The 25,477-nt window shown below is 40.9% G+C and overlaps 1 protein-coding gene across 4 annotated transcripts in view; it reads left to right on the forward strand.

Moving 5' to 3' along the window:
• Positions 1-10,535: 10,535 nt before the first annotated feature.
• Positions 10,536-25,477, forward strand: part of HMGN3 (high mobility group nucleosomal binding domain 3) — a 33,191-nt gene continuing 18,249 nt past the window's right edge. For 3 of the 4 annotated variants that reach the window (XM_025294844.1, XM_025294843.2, XM_025294845.2), the window contains exon 1: positions 10,536-10,721. In XM_025294844.1, coding sequence (XP_025150629.1) covers positions 10,707-10,721 — 15 coding nt within the window. In that variant the 5' untranslated portion in view covers positions 10,536-10,706. The remainder of the gene's footprint in view (positions 10,722-25,477) is intronic. The other variant, XM_025294846.2, reaches the window with a different exon arrangement.

Raw genomic sequence — 25,477 nt, forward strand, 5'->3', positions numbered from 1 at the left:
CCCTGAAGAGGCTTCATTTGAGTTTCCTAGGAGGGAGTCCCCTGTCTGTTGATCTCCATGGGGCCTTGGATTTTCCTTTTGGGAGGCTCTTCCCTTTCCATAATTCTTCTCCTTGGCCTTGTCTGAAGTAGGTATTGAAAAATACAGTCAGCCCTCCATACCTGGGGGTTCCGCATCCGAGGGCTACAGGTACCACACCATTTTATACAAGGGATTTGATCACCGTGGAGTTTGGTATCCACAGGAGTTGTGGAACCAGTCGCCCAGTGGGTACCCAGGGTCAACGATTTTATCTATTGTAGAGGTTGAGCTGTCTTGTCAGCATACTTCTTACCCATTCTGATAGGAATCAAGGATCATTTTAAGTTTCAAGAAGCTCCAACTGCCTTTAATCCAAGTTGGTGTCTCTTTTAACAGTAAAACTGATTTTCAGATTAAACCTTGTTTGACTTCTTAGCCCCATGTTTTCTTTCTAGACATATTTCTTTGCCATATTTCCCTCCTCTCTCTCCCTCTTTCTCCGCCTCCCTCCCTAATTGTGGGTTCCTTGAGCTCAGCAGTGAGAGCAATATCTCTTCCCCTGAACCGTGTTTAAGTCATGGCCATTTGGTCCAACGGAAGGGGATATCAGCCACCACGCCCTAATCCATGTTCACTGTTCTGATCCTCACTGCAAAGCTGGGTTTTAATAGACTTCATGGCTCAAAGTATCAGTTTTATCTTTTATTGTTTGGGTTGAGAAGCCCTTGCCTTTCCAACCTTGTAAGTCCTTGAATTTGCAAACTCTCTTATCTCTTTTATGCATCTTTACCAAAACTGACCGATCTTCTCCTCATATCTCTTTCTTGCAATATCTTGTCACATGCAGACAATAGCAAGCAAATAAACAGTAATAATAATAATTTGCTTTCAGTCTCTTCCCTAAAGTTAGGTATGCCTTCTACTTTCCAGTTGACTGCTGGCAACACTTTACCGACTTTTTGCCCACTAGAGAACATGGATTTCCAGGGATTTCTGTGGTTGCCCAGTGGTTAGTACTCCATGCATTCACTGCAGGGGGCATGGGAAAAACTTATTAAAAAAAAAAAACCATGGATAGATTTTCAGTCCTTCAAGAATAGTTACCTTGATTCCTTTGACCAGTGGTTAAGCCAAATGCCACATAATTTAGGGTTTATTATTGAAGCAGCAGCTCACTCTTCCAAATTCTGTCATTTCAGGATAAGATAATCCCATGGTGACAAACTTACCCCCCAGTATCAACAGCTTAAATATGAGGTTTCTTTTCTATTGTGTCCCATGTCCATTGGAGGGACCTTGAGAAGATTCTGTTCAAGGTGGTCACTCAGGAACACACATGGCCAGTCTTCGTCTCAACAACTGCTCCCTTAAGCAGAGCTCTGGGGGAAGAGAGGGCGCCTCTTAGAGCTGGCAATATTTGGTAAGCAGCAATCTGCCTGCCAATGCAGGAGGTGCAAGTGACATGGGTTCAATCCCTGGGTCAGGAAGATCCCTTGGAGTGGGAAACGGCAACCCACTCCAGTATTCTTGCCTGGGAAATCCCATGGACAGAGGAGCCTGGAGGGCTACAGTTCATGGAGTCACAAAAAAATCGGACACGACTGAGCACACATACAGAAGAATAGAGCTCTATAGCTCAGAGTTCAGATGCGGGGAACAGAACCCGCTGTATCTAATTCAAGGAGGAAGAGAGAGATTTGAAGATTCAATGGTTCGTGGACAAGTGGAGGAGTAAAGAAATAGATTGTAGGTTGAGCTTTCAGGAAAGTCTCCCAAAGTCACACCCCAGAACCAGGTCATCAACGGAGCTGTGTCTCCCCTGCAATCAGGAGTCCACTAGCATCAGGACTCCTTGAGGATGAAAACTCTCTCTCTCCGTCAGGAAAACAGCATTGCCACTAGTTCCAGACCACACCACACCTGGCACCATCTAGGTCCACAGGCTGCGCGCCAGGAAGCCCGCCTCTCAGAACCCACAGAGCTGGTGCCTGGTATCTATCTCTGCCGATACTGTCACAGGACAAGAGAAAGTAGCAGACAGGACAGACAGACGCAAGCGTGGCCTTCTAGTCTCGACTTTCTAAATCCAAGCTAGTGCATCTGATTGGCCGGATTCAAAGCACGCCCAGAACCCGAGCTGCAGTGGGCTCTGGGATCTGGTTTTTAGACTCGAGCGTCTACACGCATGGAGGCCCACCACAGCGAAGATGAGGTTGTTAGGCAACACATCCATCCTTTACGACTCGGCAGCAGACCACAGGTAGGGCAGCAGGTGCTATAGCAACAATAAAGCTTGTTTATAATTTTCACATACCCCCAGGCCCCACCTACTTTAAGAGGTTTACACTGAACATCCAAAGTCAGGCCCTTAGGGATTCTGGAAAAATTAAAAATTTTTTTGTGTTATCTTTTACAATCTATGGGGGAAGATAATATACTTTTTAAAAAACCAGATTTTTGCTTTGATGTAATGTCTTTATTGAATTTGTTACAATATTGCTTCTATTTTTGTTCTGGCTTTTTGGGCATGTGGGAGCTTATCTCCCCAACCAAAGATCAAACTGCTGTCCTCCCCCCATAATTGGAAGGTGAAGTCCTAACGACTGGGCCAGGGAAGACCTGATAATACAGTTTCATCAAGCACAATATGTTAAGGACTGTGCTTCAGGCTTTTATGCATTCTCATAGTTTAGTCTCCAATTCTGACACCAATTCTATGAGGTCGTGTATCAGTGAGGGACTGTGTTTAGCTGTATGTCGCAGGCACCCACTACAGCGGCTTGAACGAGCAAAGTGTTCATTTTCCACGTGTCATAAGCAGTCTCTATGTGTGCATGCTCAGTCACGTCTGACTCTTTGGCACCCTGTGGACTATACAGCCCACCAGGCTCCTCTGTCCATGGGATTATCCCAGGCAAGAATACCGGAGTGGGTTGCCATTTCCTACTCCAGGGGATCTTCCTGACGCAGAGATTGAACCCTCATCTCCCATGTCTCCTGCATTGGTGGATTCTTTACCACTGAGCCACTTGGGAAGTCCCAGTAAGCAGTCTGCAGGGGAGCAAGCCAGGACTAATACAGAGTGCTAGCTGCCTCTCTTTTCTTTAGTCCTAAACTTCTGGATCTGATCCTCACGGACATAAGACCACCTCCAGACATTACTAGCAACTTCCAGAATGGAAAGGGGAGGTTCAAAGGCAGAAGGCAGCAGTGGGGCTAGGTCCATCCAGTTACAGGTGGTGTTTACACTACAACCTCTTGACTTCCGCACACATCTCATTTCCAAAACAGTGTTACATAGCAACCTCTCTCTTCTGGGGAACTGGGGGACTAAAGGTTTTGTTTTGGTGACAGCTATTACCAAAATCAGAATTCTGTTAGTAGGAAAGAAAACCACTTTGAATATTGGGCAGGTAACTGGTAGTGTCCGGCTCAGATAAACATTATTTTCATTCTACCACAAGGAAACCAGGGTTCAAAGAGGTGGCGTAACATGATCATAGCTCAATGACTTGGGAATTCAAGCTCTGTAAGTACAAATTCAGGGCTTTCTGATAAGAATTTATTTATTTGGCAGGAGGAATTTTTTTTATCGAAGTATAGTAAATCCGATGGACAGAGAAGCCTGGTGGGCTATAGTCCATGGGATCAAAAAAGAGTCAGACATGACTTAATGACTGAACAATTTACATAGTTAATTTACAATGTTGTGTTAGTTTCAAGTGTACAGCAAAGTGATTCAGTTGTACATATACATACATATTTTCTTTTTCAGATTATTTTCCATTTCTTTATTATAAGATACTGAGAATAGTTCCCTGTGCTGTACAGTAGGACCTTGTTTTTTATTTATTTTATATTTAGTAGGGTATACCTGTTAATCTCAAACTCCTGATTTATCTATCCCCTCCCCCACAATTTCTTTGGTAACTATGTTTGTTTTCCATGTCTGTGAAAGAATTTACTTTTAAAATAGTTAAATCAAAAATATTTTGACCTATAAAGGGATAAACTGAATTATTCAGAAAACAAACAAACAAGAAACCATTTGCTAAAAATTCTGGAGAAGTGAAAGTAGGAATGAGAAAGGATGAGATTTTTGGTGGGAACAGCACAATCTCATGCTTAAACAATAAAACAACACTGATAAAAACCCCCCATGCTTAAAAGCAACCTTAAAGACTATGGCACATTTTCAGGCTAGTTTCCCACTGTGGGTAAAAAAATTCATTGCCTTGTGGCTAGAACTCATTCTGCCCTGGCAAAGTCATTTTATTGCCTCTATTAACTCTAACCTAATGCCTGAGAATTAGAGTAGCTCTTAACCAAGCTAGAAGGCGATTGCACCCCACTCCAGTACTCTTGCCTGGAAAATCCCATGGATGAAGGAGCCTGGAAGGCTGCAGTCCATGGGGTCGCTGAGGGTCAGACACGACTGAGCGACTTCACTTTCACTTTTCACTTTCATGCTTTGGAGAAGGAAATGGCAACCCACTCCAGTGTTCTTGCCTGGAGAATCCCAGGGACAGGGGAACCTGGTGGGCTGCCGTCTATGGGGTCGCACAGAGTCAGACACGACTGAAGCGACTTAGTAGTAGTAGTAGTAGTATAACCAAGCTAACCTGAAGACCATCTCCAGTTGCTATATGGTGTTTTCCAGAATGATTCATTTGATTCTCATTTCCCTAAACTTAGATATTTTTATTTCTTGGTTGGTGTTTTTGTTTTGTTTTTGCTACCATTGAGGAAAGAAAATGATTTGATCTGCCCTGAAAGACGGGAGCCCTGTGAGTAGTGACGGGGGTGGAGCTATTGGATGTTTTGTACAAGCTCACAAGGATACTGAGGTTTAAAGAAAATGCAGAAGACATCAGAAGTGGGTACCAAGATCCCAGCTGGGAGGGCAGAGGTGGGTCTGCTTGAGAGTGCATTGCCCTGGCCATAGTTTGCAAGAATGTGCAACACAAGGGACTTCCCTGGCAGCCCAGGGGGTAAGATTCTGCAATTGCAATGCAGGGGGACAGGGGCTGGATCCTTGGTTGGGAACCAAGATCCTGCACGCTTCACAGTGAGGCCAAAACAATAAATAAATAAAAATGAAAAGACACCAATTTAAAAAAAAAGTACAACTCTGCCTGGGAGCCTGACAACAACCCCTAGCTGGCCTTGGGCACCTGGCAGGCTGTGGCTTCTGCCTTAAAGGGATAGGATGTGTCCTGACTTGGCTGTGTCCTTGCCTTGAACCTTGGGATTCCCCACTTTCACCACCTTGAACTTGGCTGGCTTCTGGCACAGGACACGTGGACCATCCAAGCCAAAAGGGACGGCTGAACAAATGCAGCCCAATCCCTGGTTCTAGTTACAGAGCATGGCTAATTTCTGCCCAAATAGTCTTTGGAGAACTACAAAGAGCAAATTAATTACACTCCTGTGAGTTTAAGCAGCAGCAAGAAGAAGAAGGAGAGGTAAATAACACAGAGATTGAACCTGAAAAGGACCGGGGGGTGGGGGGAGGTTGGGAAAACTGTGTAAACCACATTTGTTGAAGGCTGGGAAAACAAAAAGGGGGTTACTGTTGGAAGATCACAGAACACCCTGGGCCTCCTCGTTAATAAAGTTACAAGGTGTGCTTGTCCAGTTGCTGAAATAATAGAGCCTTGGAGGCATGGCTTGTGGGATTTTGCTCAGGTTGGGTACCCTTTGAGGGTGCGAGGCCACGGAATTTAACCTTGCCAGAGGCTGAGGAGCTGCCTGGGAAGCTGGGATGAGATGCTTTTCTAAGATCTCAAGGTGGGGCATTTTTACTCTCCTTGCAACTAGAGAAGAAAGTAGGTGGTGCCTGGCAAAAACTGGAACTGAGCAGGGATGAAGCCTGAGCACAAGATGAGGTCTGGCAGGGAAAGTTTCACCCACAGAATGAAGGCCCTACTTTGGAAGTGTGTTAATTTTAGAGGCTTTCACAGATATACAGTCTAAGTACCAGCATTCAGGCCCAGACTAGAATTCTCAAATTCTAGTATAAAAAACAACACAAGAAGCTTGTTTGAAACGTACGTTCCCAAATCCAGCCATAAAAGATTCTGATTCAGTAAACTGGGGTTAGAGTGGCAGAACCCCACAAATGTCACAAAGAACTCCGACTCTTTGTAACCCAGGAACTGTTGCCTACCAGGCTCCTCTGTCCATGGAATTTTCCAGGCAAGAATATTGGAGCAGGTTGCCCTTTCCTACTCCAGGGGATCCTCTGGATCCAGAGATCGAGCTTGAGTCTCTTGTACCTCCTGCATTGGCGGGCGGGTCCTTTACCACTGCGCCACCTGGGAAGCTATGGACTGTTCTAGTTACTTTGTAAAAACTATGGTCTCTTCAAAAAAAAGCACTCAGTCCAATTAGAGACCTGACTGATAACAATACCATCGCCAACAACAAAGGAGTACTCTTTTGCCATCTCTTGTTCATTTACTTCTGGAATTCTTTGGCTTATTCACTGAAGAACAGTAACTTATCCAGGAATTAGAGATCTATCAGGAGCAACAAAATATGATTCTACTTTTGATTTCTCCACAGCTGCCATTACTTCGAGCAAAACCTGCCTGTGCCTGCCTGAAAGAGGGAAGGAGGGACAGAAAAAGGAGGTGACCCCTCCCTTTCAAATTTTCTTTCCAAGACTTGAAGATGAAGCATCTTTCCTCCAGAGGAAGAAATTGCTGGAGCCCCCAAAACCACAAGATTGATTAGGGCTATTAATGTTCAGTCACTCAGCTGTGCCCAGCTCTTTGCGACCCTATGGACTGCAGCAGGCTAGGCTTCCCTGTCCTTCACCATCTCCCGGAGTTTGCTCAAACTCATGTCCATTGAGTCAGTGATGCCATTAAACCATCTGACCCTCTGTCATCCCCTTCTCCTTCTCCCTTTAATCCTTACCAGCATCAGGGTCTTTTCCAATGAGTTGGCTCTTCACATGAGGTGGCCAAAGTATTGGAGCTTCAGCTTCAGCATCAGTCCTTCCAATGAGTATTTATTAGGGCTGTGCAGTAGCTTCAATGTTTTTCACCAAGACCCCTCCTAAAAATAAATTTCAAGTCACAACCTAGAACACACACACACACAGACACACTCCACATATGTGTATCTAAGTGTGGCATGTGTTTATGTGGAAACATGGAAAATGGAAACACTTTCTAAAACATGTGACGTACACTTTATCATGTGACGTACACTCTAGTATTTTCTACTTTTCATTTTCATGCATTGGAGAAGGAAATGGCAACCCACTCCAGTGTTTTTGCCTGGAGAATCCCAGGGACAGGGGAGCCTGGTGGGCTGCCGTCTCTACAGTCGCACAGAGTCGGACACGACTGAAGTGACCTAGCAGCAGCAGCAGCAGCCCTCTTTTCTTTTCCCTTCTTCCTCCCCTATCTTCTCTACTGACAGTCATGGTACCACATATGGTTTCACCTTGGTGTTTGAAAAGTGCTGGGGTCCATGTAAGATTCCAACCATTATGGGAAGGAAAGAAGGGGAAAGGAGCTGGAATTGGAAAAGAGGTCTGTTCAGTCATTTTTCCTTCTTCCTCAGGCAGTAACCCTCTTCATTTATCCTTTGTCTATCTTGGCTAAAACAGCATCTACAACCTACAGAGAAGACTTTAGTCTTAGAGGTTGATTGGTCAAAGTAAGTGAAACACTCAGAGGAATTTACTGATAAACCAAGGAGTCTCTTCTTACCAGGTTGGCCTTCTCACACTCTTGCAGAGGGCATGCTCCCTTCTGCTTGGCTGTCTTTACCTCCTAATCTGGAATCACAGCTACCTGCAAAATCATCCTCCTTGCCTGCCTCCTCACCCCTAGGTCTGCCAGTGAAGGCTACTGAAGGCACAGGGCAAGCCCTTCCTCCCCTAACATCCTGCTCAGGCAGGTACAAGTGCCTTCAAAGTAAAAAGAACCAATGCTGTTATTTATTTTTACAACTAAAGCCATTATTCTCATCACTTGGAAATGAATTCTGGGGCTCAAATGACCCAAGGTCCCCACAATCAACCCTCTTTATCCAATTAGCAATGCTCATTTTCATTGAATGGCTATCCACTCCAGTATTCGGGCTTGGAGAATTCCATAAACCAGTTCCACTATTTAATTATATGCAGTAAAAACAGTCACAATTGTGTTTGCTGTTGTTGGTTGAGTGGTTAGTCTTGACAAACATCAGCTAAAGCAGCCAACTTCATGAATCACTTTTCCTCACAGAGGGGGAAAAGAAATCACTCCCATCCCACCTTTGTTGTGACATCATTTTATCTCCATAAAGAAAAACAATTCTAGCCAGATTTCAAGTGTTACTCAGCATCCTTCCCACATGTACCTTATTTTAAAATGTTTTCATTGGTTTAAAATGCACTTTGCAAGGACTTCCCTGACAGTACAGTGGATAAGACTCTGTGCTTCCAATGCAGAGTTTGATCCCTGGTCAGGGAACTGAGACCCTACATGCTGTGTGGTTCGGCCAAAACAAACATTTTTAACTGAAAAAATAAAAATAAAAAGCACTTTGCAAGTTAACTGTCTTTCAAAACAATTTCATTATAAATTAATTACCATGGTTAAAATTATAAACAAATTCCATCCAGTGCTGAAGCAAAGAACTGGTTTTATCTCAGTTCTTTTCAGTACATTGTGATCCACTGAACACCTGAAAATAAGGAGTCTATCAAAAACAATTGGGATCATGTCAAAAGTATACAAGTACTAATTTGAAAAAAGTCTCTCACATTGGAGCAATATGAGTATCAAAAAAAGTAATAATGGCAACAGGTTGAAGCATGCCAAAAAAATATCCATGCCAAAAAATCCATGTGTTCCTAAAGATATTACAAAAAAGAAAGTCATTGATCACTTCTGTAGTTTTCTAGGATACTAATTCATTATTGTGAAAATTAACAAAGAAAAATGTCAAGCATTAAAATTAATTACTTGATGATGCTATTTAATACATATTTGTAGCCTTTGTGTAACTAAAGTGGATTTGGCCATATTTGTAGTGTAAGGTCTCATTAGTGTTTTCCTATAATGTGAACTTTTGCCTTCCAACATGATTATAAAACTAACTGTGTAATTTTGCTTTAAAAATTTTCATGTAAGTGGAATTATTCAGTATGGTCTTTTATACTTGCCTTCTTTCACAAAGCATTTTGTTTTTGACATTCATCCAGGTAGGAATATTTTATTCCTCTTCATCAAGCTGAGTAGTATTCTATTGTATATAGTTACTAAAGTTTGTTTAACCATTCACTAGTGCTTTTCCTGTATCTGTTGAAAAACTGTTTTTTCTTTCCTTTATTCTATTAATAAAGAATACTACTTTATTATTATAATACTACTATGTATTATTTAAAGAATAACTACATTGATTGACTTTCAAATGTTAAACCAATTTTGCATTCCCAGGATAAACTTCACTGGTCATGAAGGCTTATCCTCTTAAATGTTGCTGGATTTGACTTCCTAAAAAGAACTTTTTTTAATTGAGGTAGAGCTGATGTAGAAAATTATATAGATTCCAAGTATTCAACATAAAGGTGATTCACAATTTTTAAAATTTACATTTCATTTACAGTTATTTAATTTACTAAAATATTATTCAAGATTTCATGTCTGTGTTTATGAAGGAAATTGATCTCTAGTTCTCTCTACTTTTGAGGTTTTATCACTGGTTATGGTATCTGGGTAAGAATAATTTCATAAAATAAATCCAGAGTGTTTATTTTATATTAAAATACTTTATATTTTATTTTATATATTTTATATTTATATTTAATCCAGGCATCCAATACCTATTGGATGCCTTGCAGAACTTTGAGAAACATTAAATTGTGCATATTTGAATTGTCATTTAAATATGTTCCAAAAAATAAAATAATCTTATCTGACCTTGTTTAGTCTTCTCTAATTTCCATAGTAAACACACCCTATTCACCTTCAAGCTTAGTTTGCTGGTGACTGAATTTGTAAGCAATATGAAATTAGGTTTTAGGAAATTATTCCTAAGCAGTTTTAGGGTTTACTGTCACTAGAAATCTAGAAGGGGAAACTGAGACCCTTAGAGACTGCCAGACTGTCTCCAAGCAGAGTACCTTCCCACTGTCAAAGCTCTGCACCACACAAGACTCATTACAAGCTTTTACAGGAAACACAAAATGCTTGCCGCGTATACATTTACCTTATAAAGTTAATGTGTCCATCCTTACTCTTTTTCCTTCTTATGAAGGCCCACACTTCCTACTGATAACAATCCAAATAGGGAGCAACAAAACAATGAAACTCCAGGATCCCATGGCTTGCGGGGGTTACTAGTTGAACTGGGCATGCTCAGTCGCCAGGCAGATTTTTCGGTGAAGTGGAAACTACAACAGCGCGTACCGTGCGCGCGGAGGTGGGCGTGCCCTCGTGGAATTTAGAACGTTGCCGCAGCCAATGGGGCCTCGCGGCCGGCTGCCGGGGCTCCTCATTGGAGGAGCGGGGAGACCAGCGAGTAGAGGGCCCCTGGAGGGAGCCGCCGAGGTTGAGGTCCCGGAGGCCGGGCTACGCCAAGACCTGCGCGTGAGCAGCTTCGGAGGCGGCAGCATCCAGCGGCGGTGCCAATAGTTCCAGCCCGTTGCTTTACTTTTAAGCTGCACGAATACAGTCATTATGCCGAAGAGAAAGGTAAGTCTTACCCAAAAAGATTTCAAAGGCCTTCAGACTGTGAGAAGAGCAAATCTTGCCATTGCTATGGATGGCGCGGAATGCACTCGGTAGTAACTCGAGGGCGGCGATTCTCTTTGCTCCTTCAGGCTTGTTTTCAGGTGCCTGTTGCAGATCTTGCTCCCTCCCTCTGTCCTCATCGATCTCTGGATGTTACTTTCTTTCCGGCGACGCGACTTCCCTTCTTTTCGAACTCATTCTAGCCGGAATGGTTTCTACCTCGAACAAGAAGCAAAAGCGCTTTGCACCCCCCCCCCCCCCCCCCCCCCCCCGCTTCCAGAAGGGGAGTTTTCTGTTTCCAAAACTGCCAGATTGAGGTTAGTGTGCAGGAAAAAGCAGCGAGACCGGGGGCGGGGGGAGCGGGCGGAGGGGAGGAGTAACAAGTAACACGCACAGGGAGATCGAAAATGAATCCAGTAAGTCGGGCAGATGTCGGGGTTATTCCCTTGTGGGCCGTGCCCACACCGGTGCGCCGCGAAGGCGCTCAGGCCACGGGAGAGGGAAAGCCATGTTTTAACATAGTGCTCACCCGGCTGCCGCCCCCGCTGCAGACCCGTATGTACCCAGTCCAGTGTCGGGCAGGGCCGGGCGGCTGGACCTGCGTGCAGTTGGCGGCGGGGACTCGCGGAGTTGGCCCTGCGCAGGAACGGGACGCCGCCGGGGGCGCGCGCAACTGTGTTTGCAAAGGGCAGGGGTCACCGGGTCCGATTCGGCGACCCGAACCCACATTCGGTCCGGGAAGGCGGGCTCCGCGTGCTCTCGCGCCCCTGGGTGCGGAGGGGGTACTTAGGGTCCCTCCTGCAGGACCATTATGTGTCCCCTTCCGCGCAGGCCCGGGACACCCAAGTGACTCGCACCGGGGACGCACGTTTCCCTTTGAGTCCGGCTGCGACTTGTCATTGTCCCAGGGAGGGAAGGGAAGGCTTTCTTCCACCCCGAGGAGAAACTGCAATGTGGCAGCTGTTGCTGAGAAAATACTTTGCACCTTCCCACCGCCTGGCCTCGCGTGTCCAACAGTGTTAAGCAGTGAGGATATTAAATTGGAAGCAAAAGGGCAAATAGTATGTTGGTATATCAGTTAAAGATGGTGGAATGATTTATGTTTGTAAGTGATCTCATTATTTTCAAAATCTTGCAGCTTTAAAAATACAGAGGCTTTTGACTTTTTATCTGTCTATATTTAGAAGTTGATGGAAAACTTGTCTCCTCCATTTGGAAAAAGAAATAGTATAATTAAAAGTTAAAAAAAATCTAAGAGTTTATTGTGCACATACTATATGTCTCATACTGTGGGCGGAGTTTGATTTAACGTCGCATTTAAACCTCAGAACTCCTTGAGAGATGGTGGTACTGCCATTGACCTGGGGCTTTAAGACAGGAATTACCTAAGGGTCTCAGCTACCAATAACTAGTACCAAAGGTTTAATTAGATGCTGTAGGTAAAGGCCTTACTTCCAGACATTGTTTACTCATTCTCTTTATTTACTCTCTCATGGGTGGTGAAGAGGAATTTGAAATGCAAAGAAACGCCCAGCCTGAGAAGATGGATGGCATATTAAGAGTACTAATACTTCGGATTCATTAGTTAAACTTAATTATTATGAAAGTACGGTTTTTCCAGTACTACAATGAGGACATTAGAATGATGCCACTATTTTTGGCATTTTATCTTTGGTTTAATGATGAGGTTGGAAATTCTAGTAGAGTCACCAAGAACTGGGTTCCAGAGTGAGTTGATATCATCTCCATTCTGGGAATTATTAACAAATGTAGACAAATAGATTGTACAAATTCTTTATTATAAGAGATCCTGATGTGCTGGAATCCTGTTGTCCAGGAGTCAGAGTTGGTGAAACCATTACTCTTCTCTTTTTCTCACTGCCCTCCTCTCTCAACGGAACAGAAGGGAAGAACAGAAGAACAGTAGAGAAACTGGTTTTTGATTATTGTTTTATTTCCCTAGAAAGCAGAGAAGAAGCTAGCCAGGCATCCTGGGACCAAGGGTGGACCTGTGTGTTGGCACCTGTGTGTCAGTCTACTTCGGAGATAGGAAACCTCTCCTTGATTAATAGAAATTCTTTTCATTTATACATAGGGCTCAAAGACCTGGGTTGTTACTTGGATAGGAGCAACCACAAATTAAACATGGCTCCCATGGCCATCCTGTTCACCAGGCAAACCTTGATGCCGCCCCATAGAACCCTGGAACTGCCTCATGGGGCCCTAGGATTCCCTGAAACTTACATAGGAAACTATAGTCATTAGATAATGCCTGCCTAGGTGCAAAGAAGAGAACTGGAGACAATCTGTGCTTTGCTCTTCGAGATCTGTAAAGCTGGGGTATCTGCCAAAGCATTTACATACTACTCCGTGGTATTTTTCTAAGCTAAAGCACTGCTTGTTTTACATTGTAAGTTTTCAAAGTGCACTCACAGTACTTTTTTTTTTTTTTTAACCTTCTTGGCCCCTGTTTTTCAACTTTTTCCAGAAATCAAGAAATGTTATTTAATGAGCACTGTTGAGGCTACAGAGGAAGAAATGGCACTAACAAAGTCAGTAGAAGCATCTGGAATCCTAGTACTGCTTGAATGCCATAGGAATACAAAGTTTGCCCTCATGGAGCTTATGTTTAATTTGATGAGTAATGGGCACAAAACAATTAAATAATATTAAACCTGTATACAGGTCCCAGAATATATAGTATAGATTCCAAAAACTGTAGGCTAGATAAGGAAAGAGGTTGAATTGGGGCCAGTCTTGAAAGTGTATGTGTGGGGGGGAGACTCATATATACAAAGAAAAACAATCATTTTCTGTTTTCAGGCATTTGAATGCCTCTTCTGATTGTATCTAACATGACCGGGCCTCAGGTATATGCCTTAAAGGCCATAGTGTCCACATTAATATAAAATGTTTTTACGGCATTTCTTTTTTTAAAATACAGTTATTTAAAAAATTTTTTTATCCAGTTATAAAGGTTATGTTCCATTTACAGTTAATGCAAAATATTATTTGTAGTCCCTGTGTTGTGCAGTACATCCTGAGCCTCTCTTACCTTTATGAGTTTTCTCTGTATCTTTGTGTGGTAGTCATAGCTACATGAAAGCAAGTGGTTTTTGGAACTGCAGTAGTATTTTTCGATGAGTATAGCACTCAGTAGTGACGGGTTCTTCAGTTAGTGTTACATGTCTTCCTGAGTCGGTGAGATTTAAATAAAGTTGTGTTTCCTGTATTCATTACCTAATGGGTAGTGAGTCACCACCCACTAATAGTGAATGGAGCAGCAGGGAAAATGGTAGTATTCCTGGACTCAGGTGGTGGTGGGACAGTGAGTGACTGAGTTCTAGACTGTTCCGGTCAGACATCCACGAATGCCTGATCACGTTGAATGCAGTGATCATGTTGTTATGGAATGACCTGATGGTCTACAAAGAGGCCTCAGCCAGTGAGCCCTCTAGCCATGGTCCTGGCATGACTAGCAGCAGCGGCCACATTTTCACGTCCTTCTTTTTATTTTTCCAGTTCCTCATCACTGGAACTATTGGAAATGTCAAGTGTATCACATCAGAAGTTTGCTCTAATGAGACAATTTTCCAGGAATTTGGGATGTCAACACTAGTTCGTCTTTACCCGTAAAGGTTTAAGGCAGAAAAGTCCGTCTGCCTCCAGCTTTGGGATTTGAAATTATGTTTTATCTCTTTTCATAAAATGGAAAGGCCTAGTAACACTGGGCTTGGGACAGGGGATGCTTACCTAACAATACTCAAGGTTTCTGATTAATCTTTCAAAAGGAGATTGCATATTATAACATCAGAGACAGACTCTGTAAATGAAAATACAGATAAATTTGACTCCATGAAAATGAATATGTCTATATGGCAAAGAAAAAGAAAACCCTGATAACAAAATTTTAAAACTAATGAAAAACTGGGAAAAAAGATGTCTACCACATACCACTGAAAAAAGCATGCTACTTTAAAAAAGATGAAAAGATGTCCTTATGAAATAGATGTATATCCTTTTAAGAAAATAACAAACCCAATACATGGAAATGTTTAGTTTAGCTAGAAGTCAAATACATGTATATTATTAAGAATAATGAGATGTGAATTTTTTAAGTCTGTTTTTTTAAAAAAAAGATTGATTGTGTCACTGTGCAGGGCTGAGGGACACAGACACTTGAGCAACTCTCAAGCAATATGGATGGGGCTGTAATTTCCTTAAAAAAGAAAAAAAATTTATTGAGGTATGATGTACTTACCATAAAGTCCATTTATCTATACAAAGTATACAAATCAGTGACTTTTAATACATTTATAGAGTTGTATAACATTTCTGTAGTCCAGTTTTAAACCACTTCCATCTCTCCAGAAAGGTCTTCTCCATTGTTTGCAGATAGTCCCTACTCCCCCCTAGTCCTAGGCAACCACTGATTACTATCTCTATAGATTTGCTTTTTCTGGAAATTTTATATAAAAGGTATCAAACAATATGTAGCCTAATTGTGTCTGGTTTCTCTCACTCAGCACAGTGATTTTGAGGTCCATCCACAGAGTAGCTTGTATCCATACTCCATTCTTTTTTATTGCCTAATAGTAGTCCGTTGTATGAATTTTCGACTTTCTGTTTGTCCTTTCACAGGTCGATAGACATCTGAATTGATTTCATTTTGAATTGTTATAAATAATGCTGTCATGAATATTTATATGTAAGTCTTTGCATGGACATATTTTCATTTTCTCTTGGGAAGTTTCCAAAGGGTGGAACTGACATGTGGTACGAAAGTCTATCCTTAATGTTTTAAGAAACTTCCAAACTGATTTTGATGGTAATTATATCATCAGTGCATGAGGGTTCCAGTTTTCTCTGCATCTGTGCTCATAGCTAATTGTTGGGGTTTTTTGGTTATAGCCTTTTAATTAGCCTAATTTACATTTCTATAATAAGTAATGATGATGAGCATCTTTTTGTGTGTTTACTAGCATAATAGATACCTTAGGTGAAATGTCTATTCAAATGTTTTGCCCATTTTTAAATGGGATTTTCGTCTTATTATTGATTTGTAAGAGTTCTTTATATATTCTGGATACAAGTCCTTTATCATAAATGACTTATAGATCTTTCCTTCCAATCTGTGGCTTTTTAAAAAGTGTTGTCTTGATGTCTTTGGAAGAACAGAAGTTTTTTTAATTTTGATGAAATCCGTTTAACATCCTATCTAATAAATCTTTGCCTAATCTAAGGTCACATATATTTACTTCGAGAAGTTTTATAATTTTAGCTCTGATATTTAGGTCTATGATCCATTTTGAGTTAAATTTGTAAATAGTGTGAGATAAGGGTTTCAGTTTTATATTATTTTTGTTTTGGTATATGTGGATATCTATTTGTCACAGCACCAATTGTTTAAAAGACCATCCTTTTTCACTGAATTACCTAGGCACCTTGGTCGAAAATCAGTTCATCATAAATGGAAAGGTTTGGTGTCTGTGCTCTTGAATTGTGTTCATAATCTATATATTTATTCATATATTAATACCACATTATCTTGATTCCTATGGTATAGTAAGATTTGATACTGGTAATGTCAGTCTCTCACTATGTTCTTTTTCAAAATTGTTTTGGCTTTCATACAAATTTTTGAATCAGCTTGTAAATTCCTACAGAATGCCTGCCATGATTTTGATAGGGCTTGAATTGAATCTATAAATTGGTTTGGGCTTCCCTGGTGGCTCAGCGGTAAAGAATCTGCCTGCAGTGCAGGAGATGCAGGAGACATGGGTTCTATCCCTGGGTTGGGAAGATATCCTGGAGGAGGAAATGGCAACCCACTCCAGTATTCTTGCCTGGAAAATCCCATGGACAGAGACTGGCAGGTTACAGTCCATATGGTCAGAAAGAGTCAGACACGACTGAAGCGACTGAGCATGCACGCATGCCATTTTGAGCTATCCAGTCTGAATGTGAAAGGGCCCAACATGTAGTATGCCATCCATAAATACTTGCTGAGTTTAATTGAGTTGATACTTACATGAAACCTATATTTGAGTAAAGGCTCCAAAACGTCAGGGTTATACATTTTATTCAGCCCTTCACTCACTTCATGTGAAATAAACATTTATCAAGCATCATGTTAATGCAGAGTACCATCACCTTAGGGAAGTAAGTGAATTATTGACATTACAAACTCTTTCTGAAATGAATGAGTAAAGGCCCTTGTTTTTAAGGATCTTTCAGTCTGAGAGGGTAAGTAATATAAATATGACAGTATTTATAATTCATGGCAAGAAATGATAATGAGCCACAAGAAAAACCATGAGTTCTAAACATTCAAAAGTTTGGCCAGACTGCATGTCCAAAGAAAAAAAACTGACAAAAAGTTGTTTGGTTAAAAGGGTTGGGGGTTACTTTGTTTTTTCCTTTATCTTAAGAGGATCATTGCTAGTTTGTTAATAGAGGTGGTCTGTGAAATCTTGCTTCCTTTGAAGTAGAAGAAAGGTAAATTCAAGGCCTGTTATATTAATAGCAGTTGAGGTTAGATTGTGCACAGTAGGTACCCTCATTAGTGAAGATTCTGTGACTTCCTGGTCCCATGCTTTTCTTGTAACCACCCTCTGATGTTTAAAAGGTGAGGACCATGTTTCTAAATTGACATATATTATTTGATTACCTAATTTTGAATTAATTTTGTAGCCCTTCTAATTTCACTTAACCATGAAGTGTTTGATGGCTCTGGCCTTTTTTTTAATTCCCACCACAGCACCTAGCACAGGTACTAGAACTGTTGAACGAGTGCCTGAATGAATCATTTTCAAAAAAGAAAGTAGTAACTTGAATTACTTCATGTCTTTGTTGGAGAGATCGTCCAGTTTGACTTGGCTTTACTGTTTACTAGCTGTATGTTTTAGGGTAGGTTGCTTAACTCTGTAAGCCTCTCAGGTGTCTGAGACTCAGATTTGTCATCTGCAAAACTGGGCTAAAAATATATTCTACCTTGTTGGGTTATTGGAGACATTAAATGAGATGATGAATGCAAAGTTCTTAGCCCAGGGCCAGCATGTGTGAAACAGTCAGTAGATGTTCCATATTGCGAGACAGGTATTTTTTTTTTAATTAATGTGTAGTTAATTTACAGTGTTGTGTTAATTTCTGCTATATAGCAAAGTGATTCAGTTTTATGTGCATATATCTATCTTTACACATAGAAATATATATATGTATTTTTCCATTGTGGTTTATCATAGGATACTGAATGATAATTTTTAATTGTTAAGAGAATTGCAATGAAATAATAGCCTTGTAGTAATCCAAGCTTTCATTTTACAGGAGGACCAGTGGCACATAGATCTCACCTGTATGTCCAATTAACTGCAATTATAGGAGTCAGTGTTCAACAACCAGATAACAAATGTAGTGTTTTTAAGAGAACACAGGCTTTCATCTGGTGCATTTTTACATGGTTGATTTTTCTCACAGAAAAAATTATGCATAAAAATATCGCCATATAACATTAAAATTCCCTTGGCAAATCAGTTATCAGGTGATCCACTTCTCCTATATTTTTTTCCCCTAAACCACTGCCTTTGTTTACACCAAGTTTAAATATATTCCACTTTCCTGCAGGTTACAGTTTGGAAATGGCGACTGACATAAACACCATTTAAGCTGTCTGCTTTCAGAGTACCTAGTGTGTTGAAATACGATGTTAGTCTCCTGAGTAATTTAAAAATCAGTGTTGAAGATAACAAACCAAATCAAAATGTTGAATTTTTCCCCCCACTGGCTGCTCATTTATTGTGCATTTCACTGCCTTCTTAGAAGAGTTCAATCGAATCATGTATTGGTCCTTGGTCAAGGTGTTTATTGAGTCCAGTATTTTTATATCTTGTGGGCATATCCAGAAAACAGGGCCATTTAGATCTGCCCAAAGCAAATGCTTGTTCAGTCACAGAAAGTAAATGATATGCATAATCAGAAGTAGGGAAGTAGAGAAAAAAGGTTTTAAATCTCAAAATTGGTTCCAAAATTTAATATTTCAAGAGAAACTTACCAGTAACAACATATGCATATATTTATTACCATTAAAAGTTAAATAGCTGCCATTTATTGAATGCCTGGCTGAGCTTTGTGCTTTGTAGTCATTAAGCACCTTCTTTTAAATAAAAATATGTGAAGTTGTTAGAAATAAACCTGGGTGAGAAGCATTATGGAGTAATTTCATATTATTTCATTTTATTCTCCCTGCAGTTCTGCAAGGCTGGCCTCGTCTCACAGAGTATGATATTGACAGCCACAATAAATAACATTTAGGTAGCTTTCTATGACTCAGGCACTGTTCCCAGCACTTTGCATTAATAACCTGAATCATCTAAGCACCCGGTCAGGTGTGTTCTCCACAATGACATCTTCAGAGGTAGGGGGTGGCCGAGACGGGTCTGCTTCCAGACCATGGAGCCTGCAGCTGGTCTCAGCTCCAGACACAGTGAGAAAACGGGGACTTAGTCAGATGAAGGCATTTCCCCTGGTCACACAGCGGGGAAGTGACAGAACTAGGAATTCCACCCCAGCCCTCAAGCATTTAGCGCCTAACTGTGACGCCACAGTACTTCCCATACATGTTCATTTCTAATAATCTCAGGTGGTGGTCGTTGTTCAGTTTCTAAGTCGTGTCCGACTCTTTGCGACTCCATGGACTGCAGCATGACAGGTTTCCCTGCCCTTCACTAGCTCCTGGAGTTTGCTTAAATTCATGTCCATTGAGTCAGTGATAGGTATTTAAAAAAAGGCGCCCAATGAATGAAACAAGAAGGACTCAAGCTATGTAAATATGTGTGTCCATCTGTTTAAAATGTTGTCTTTATTAAGATATAGGCTGATGCCATTGCTCCTAGGCACCAGTCAGAGGAAGTTACTCCACAAGTCATTATTATCTGTGATCGCAGCCTAAAGCTGCCCTCAGGGTCCAGACCTCTGGCTTCTGAAAGATGCCCATTATCATGAAGCCTTCTGGGTATTTCAGGAACTAATGGACTGCAGGCTCCTACACAAGGTATTTATGTGAAGTTTCCATCCCTAAGCTTTGGCATCTTCGAGTATTGAAAGTCTAAAACTTCATATTTTCTCAAATTCCACCATCAACTGGTGGATTTACTATTTCCAAGATATATTGTCTTTGTTGTTATATTTCAGGTAACAGGGATAATCACCTGTCACCAGAAACATGTAGATAGACTTGCATCAGTTTCAGTTCAGTCCCTCAGTCGTGTCCGACTCTGTGACCCCATGGACTGCAGCACGCCAGACTTCACTGTCCATCACCAACTCCCAGAGCTTGCTCAAACCCATGTCCATCGAGTCGGTGATGCCATCCAACCATCTCATCCTCTCTCATCCCCTTCTCCTCCTGCCTTCAATCTTTCCGGGCATCAGGGTCTTTTCCAAAGTATAGTTTAGAACTATACTACAATTAAAAAAAAAAATACTGGCCTCACAATATGGAACATCCATTGACTGTTTAAGAACTTTGCATTCACCATCTCATTTAATGTCTCCAGTAACCCAACATGGTAGAATATATTTTTAGCCCAGTTTTGCAGATGAGGAATCTGAGTCTCAGAGACCTGAGAACCCCATGAACACTTGCATATTATACAGTAATATTGACAGGTTGTAATACATGTATGAAGCCCCCATTGCTTAGGCACTGGATTTAAAAAACAAGCAGGTGCTTTTGTGTTTGGAACTCATCAAATAAAGAATAAAAGCCTCATAGCTTGTAAAACCTGTTGGACCTAGAACAGAACGGATTTTTATTTCAGAGTTCTGGATTACCAGCTGATTAATGTATAATTACAAAAGTTATTTTTAAAAGGTATGAAGTGACATTATTTTAAAATTATATCTTTATTATTTTGATCCCATCCAAAGATAAATACAAAGTTTACCCTAAAAGGTAGGTTTTTTTTATTCTTTTCTATCTTTCTCTTTTTGCGTATAAACTGTGGCTTTTTACAATACTGGACACAATTAGTTAAATTCTACTTTGTGGGAAGTTGCTGTGAGTCCTAGACCCGGTGTATGTGGGAGGTTAACACACCAAAGACTTAAGTGTGAAGCTTGAAAGACTTCTGACCTTCCATATATATGCCGTAGAATACATTTCTGAACTGTATGTTTTATGTCTACTTTTCATTGCTTTCCTTTATCTCTTCTTTTATTTACAGTTTTTAATTTTACTGTTCCCCCTTTTAATGGTCACACGTCCATCACATCAGAGCCGGCTTAATTCATTTTGCAAAAATATAAGGAGTATCATAACTTGTTTACCATTTAGTAGAAGTAAATTCATATCTGAGCAAATAGGAAAATTAAAGGATTTGATAACATCCCTCTAAAATCCCTGGTGTAAAAGTTGAAAGACTGGGATCTAGGGTGGTCTCCCCGACTCTTTAATGGGGCAAAGTCGCTTGACCTCTTTGAGCCTCTTTTCTTCATCTGTAAAATGGGAATATTGAGACAGTCCCTGTGTATGTCAGTGCTGTTGAGATGATCAAATACAGCAACAAGTTGAATGTACGTAGAAAAACATTAAGTGCTACGAAAATGATAGAAATGATTTGGTGTTTTGTCTTTACTTTTAATAGTAAGATGAAAGTACTTGTAGCCATGTATATGAACATTTTAAAAACCTAGAATAGTAAATTTATGTGCCTCTCAACATGTAATATTTTCATTTTTTCAGAATTATCTTAAGTTTTATTTTATTATAGGTTTAGTCTTTTTAAAATTTGTATTTATTTATTTGCAGTATAGGTTATGTTTCAGTATAGTTGATTCACAATATTGTGTTAGTTACAGGTATCCAGCAAGGTGATTCAGGTATACATGTACATATATCTATTCTTTTTCAGATTCTTTTCTAATATAGCTTATTACAAAACATTGAATAAAGTTCCTTGTGCTAGACAGTAGGTCCTTGTTGATTATCTGTTTTATTAATGTATATAGTAGTGTGTATATGTTAATCCCAAACTCCTAATTCATCCCACCCTCACCTTTCCCCTTTGTTTACTGTAAATTTGTTTCTGAGTCTGTTTCTGTTTTGTAAATAAGTTCATTTGTATCATTTTTACAGATTCCACATATAAATGATGTCATACGATATTTTTCTCTGTCTGATATTTCACTTAGTGTAATAATCTCTATCGATGTTTCTGCAAGTGTCATTGTTCATTCTTTTTATGGTTGAGAAATATTCCATTGTATATTTATGTACCACATCTTCTTTTTCTTAAGTCTTTATTTATTTGGCTCTGCGGGTCTTAGTTGTGACATGCAGGATTTCTAGTTAGGGCTTGTGAACTCTTGGTTGCAGTGCGTGGGATCTAGTTCCCAGACCAGGAATCAAATCTGGGCCGCCTGCCCTGGGAGAGAGGAATCTTAGCTACTGGACCACTAGGGAAGTCCCCACATGTTTATCCATTCAAATGGACATTTAGTTCCTTAAAAAACTAAAAGCAGAGCTACCATATGATCCGGCAGTCCCACTCTTGGTCATATGTCCAGAGAAAACCGTAATTTGGGAAGATACATGCACCCCACTGTTCACTGCAAATAGCCAGAACTTGGAAGCAATAACATGTTATATTTCTAATGGGAAATTGTTTCTTGTTATTCTAAAAGTTAAGTCGCTTAGCCATGTCTGACTCTTTGCTACCCCATGGACTGTCGCCTACCAGGCTCCTCCGTCCATGGGATTTTCCAGGCAGGAGTACTGGAGTGGGTTGCCATTTCCTTCTCCATGTTATTCTGAGGCTCACAAATGGGGCGGAGAAGGCAATGGCACCCCACTCCAGTACTCTTGCCTGGAAAATCCCATGGACGGAGGAGCCTGGTAGGCTGCAGCCCGTGGGGTCGCTAAGAGTTGGATACGACTGAGCGACTTCACTTTCACTTTTCACTTTCATGCATTGGAGAAGGAACTGGCAACCCACTCCAGTGTTCTTGCCTGGAGAATCCCAGGGATGGGGGAGCCTGTTGGGCTGCTGTCTATGGGGTTGCACAGAGTCGGACATGACTGAAGTGACTTAGCAGCAGCAGCAGCACAAATGAGGCAGAGGAGGAAACACTCCATTACATATTATGTGCTGCTTGCTCAGGTCTACGGGTTAAGATACTTCCCAGACTGGAACCCTTCTGCTGCCCTAAAGTCCCAGATATGCACCCAGTTTTGAATCTAGCAAAGCCAGAAGAAAGCACTTAGAGCCTGTAGTGGATGAGAGGATGAACTCTGAGCCCGTCCCCCTGGTCTGAATCCCAGCTCTTACACTTACCAGCGAGATTACCAGCTGTGTTGTCTCGGGCAAGTTACCTAAACCTCTCTGGCTTCAGTTCCTCATTCATACAATGGATATGATGCTCTTTACCCACCTCACAGGATTGTGGTGAAGGAGAGTTAACTCATTTGGATCACTGCCTTGCATGTGAGCGCAGTACACAGTCCACGTTTGTTGAGACGATGATGGTTGCTCTGGGTCTCTTCTCGTATCCCTTTCCAGGGCTTCAGTACTGGACATCTCTGTGATATACACTCCATAGTGTGATTAGTATATATTCGAGTATCTCACTAAGTCAGGCGAGTGAAATCTTTGGATCCAGCCTCTTAGTCTTCCTTATGAAGAAACTCAGGCCCAGGGACATAAGATACAAGCCAGGTTGGGGTCAGGCTTCCAGCCTCAGCCAGGAGCTTCCTGCACCATCCCATTCACCCAACATGGGAAGAGGTGACTCTCCTGAAAAAGGCAGCTCAGACCAAAGAGCTGCGTAAAATTTTTAAGTTATTTCATATTAATGATATATTTCCATTTTTAAATTATGTACATTAATACAAAGAAAATTTTGCTGAGCATACTTAAACACAGCTTTTTCTTTGCCTCAGCTATCTTTTGTAATGGAATCCATGAGATACTTTCCTTAAAAGTATCCCTCAGAAAAGAGAGAATTGCTGTTTATTTCAGTTCATCAAGAGTCTTTTTAAAGCAGAGTCCTTACTCCATAACTTTTATCGTGAACAACAAGATTTTATTTTGGGAAGACATACTAGCCTCGTGGCCTTAATAAGCTATTTGGGTTTATAGAAGTTGATGAAATTAATAGACATAAGCCAAGGAGGAAGTAAGAAAGAAATTTGACATTGGTTTCATTATTAACGAAGGTCATTTGCATGTGACCTCTCATTCCCAGATACTGGATTTTTTAAGGGTTATTTTAACAAGCAAGGCAGTATTGGACTTCCCTGGTGGCTGGACTTCCCTGGTGACTCAGACAGTAAGCGTCTGCCTACAATGCAGGAGACCCCAGGTTCAATCTGTGGGTTGGGAAGATCTGGAGAAGGAAATGGCCATATTGGAAGATCTCAAACACACACTTAGAGAATGAATGAAAAACTGCCATGCTGATGTTAAACAGTGGTCCTTATGGCTTTGAATAAAATTGTCAGAGTCTGTTTCATATGTCAAATATGTGCATATTTGAGTTTAAGAGAAATATGTGTTATTTGGAAAACTTAATGAGAATTTCATGGACAGTGCCCTCATTTGTGGACGGAAATTAATGCTGCCTTAAATAATTTAATTATGTGTCAATTTTAGCAGAAGAGTGAAAACTTAGTTATAGACACATTTCAGTCTTTCTCCGGGTGGGTTATTTGGATTTTTGTCCTTAAATGTTCTCTGCTAACCAGCTCACTATTGGAGTGCTTTATTTTCTCCAGCTTTAGATTTGTAACAGAAAATGTAAATTAGTTTTAAAAGAAAATGTTTAAAAATTAATTTTAAAAGAGAAATGATACTAATTTAAGCATACTGACCAGCAAGTTGAATAAGAGTCCACTCAAAGTAATACATTCCCTAGATGAAAAGAAGTGATTGTTTATTTGCAGTGTTATATCTGCTCCTAACTTTCCTGCATCAGCATAGATAATCCAGCAGTTGAGTCTGGATTTGTTCTATGGCAGCTGGCTAATGGTTACTTGAATTGTGTACACACTCTAAGATCTCAGTGAATTCACTTAAATTAGAAAAGAATAACCCTTGTCACTTAATGTCTTGGAAGGAAAACTCCGAGAGCCTGCACTTAACTGGTAAAGACCATTTGGAACTTTAACACAAGGTCCAGCACTCGTTGCTAAGAATCCCAAGCTCTTGTCTTTCTTCCGCAGCTGAAAAAGATGGCACCAGGAGGTACTATACTTCCCAGCTTCCTGCCACACCCTCAGTATTTTTCTCAGAAGTGACAAATTTGGAGGCTAGGACCATCCAGCGCTGTTTCCAAGCAACTATTGAGGGGCATAATGATTCTCTCATCTTTGCAGATACCTTCCTGAGTTTAGAGAGAGAAAGCTGGGCTAGTGGTCCCCGTAAGAGCCCCTGAGTAAAGTGGTATTTATTCAACGAGAATCTCAATACATGGGCATTTGTTCTGTTGATCCATATGGATGGTCTGCAGAATGAAAATTCCAAATTTCATTTCCTTCATTTCCCAAGAAGGACTCCTCGTCCTGTTGCAGTCTTAAGGAAGTACGATTTTGTCCCCTTCGGTGTGTTTTCGTGTCCTCAGATGCAGGACTCTGGCATCTTTGTAAGATGGGAGAGTGGAGACAGTGAAGTTGGTCAGCTGCTGAAGGAACTCTGGCTTCCTTCACCAGCTCTCCTCCCACG

The sequence above is a fragment of the Bubalus bubalis genome, chromosome 10 (assembly GCF_019923935.1).
Source record: "Bubalus bubalis isolate 160015118507 breed Murrah chromosome 10, NDDB_SH_1, whole genome shotgun sequence".
NCBI lineage: Eukaryota > Metazoa > Chordata > Mammalia > Artiodactyla > Bovidae > Bubalus > Bubalus bubalis.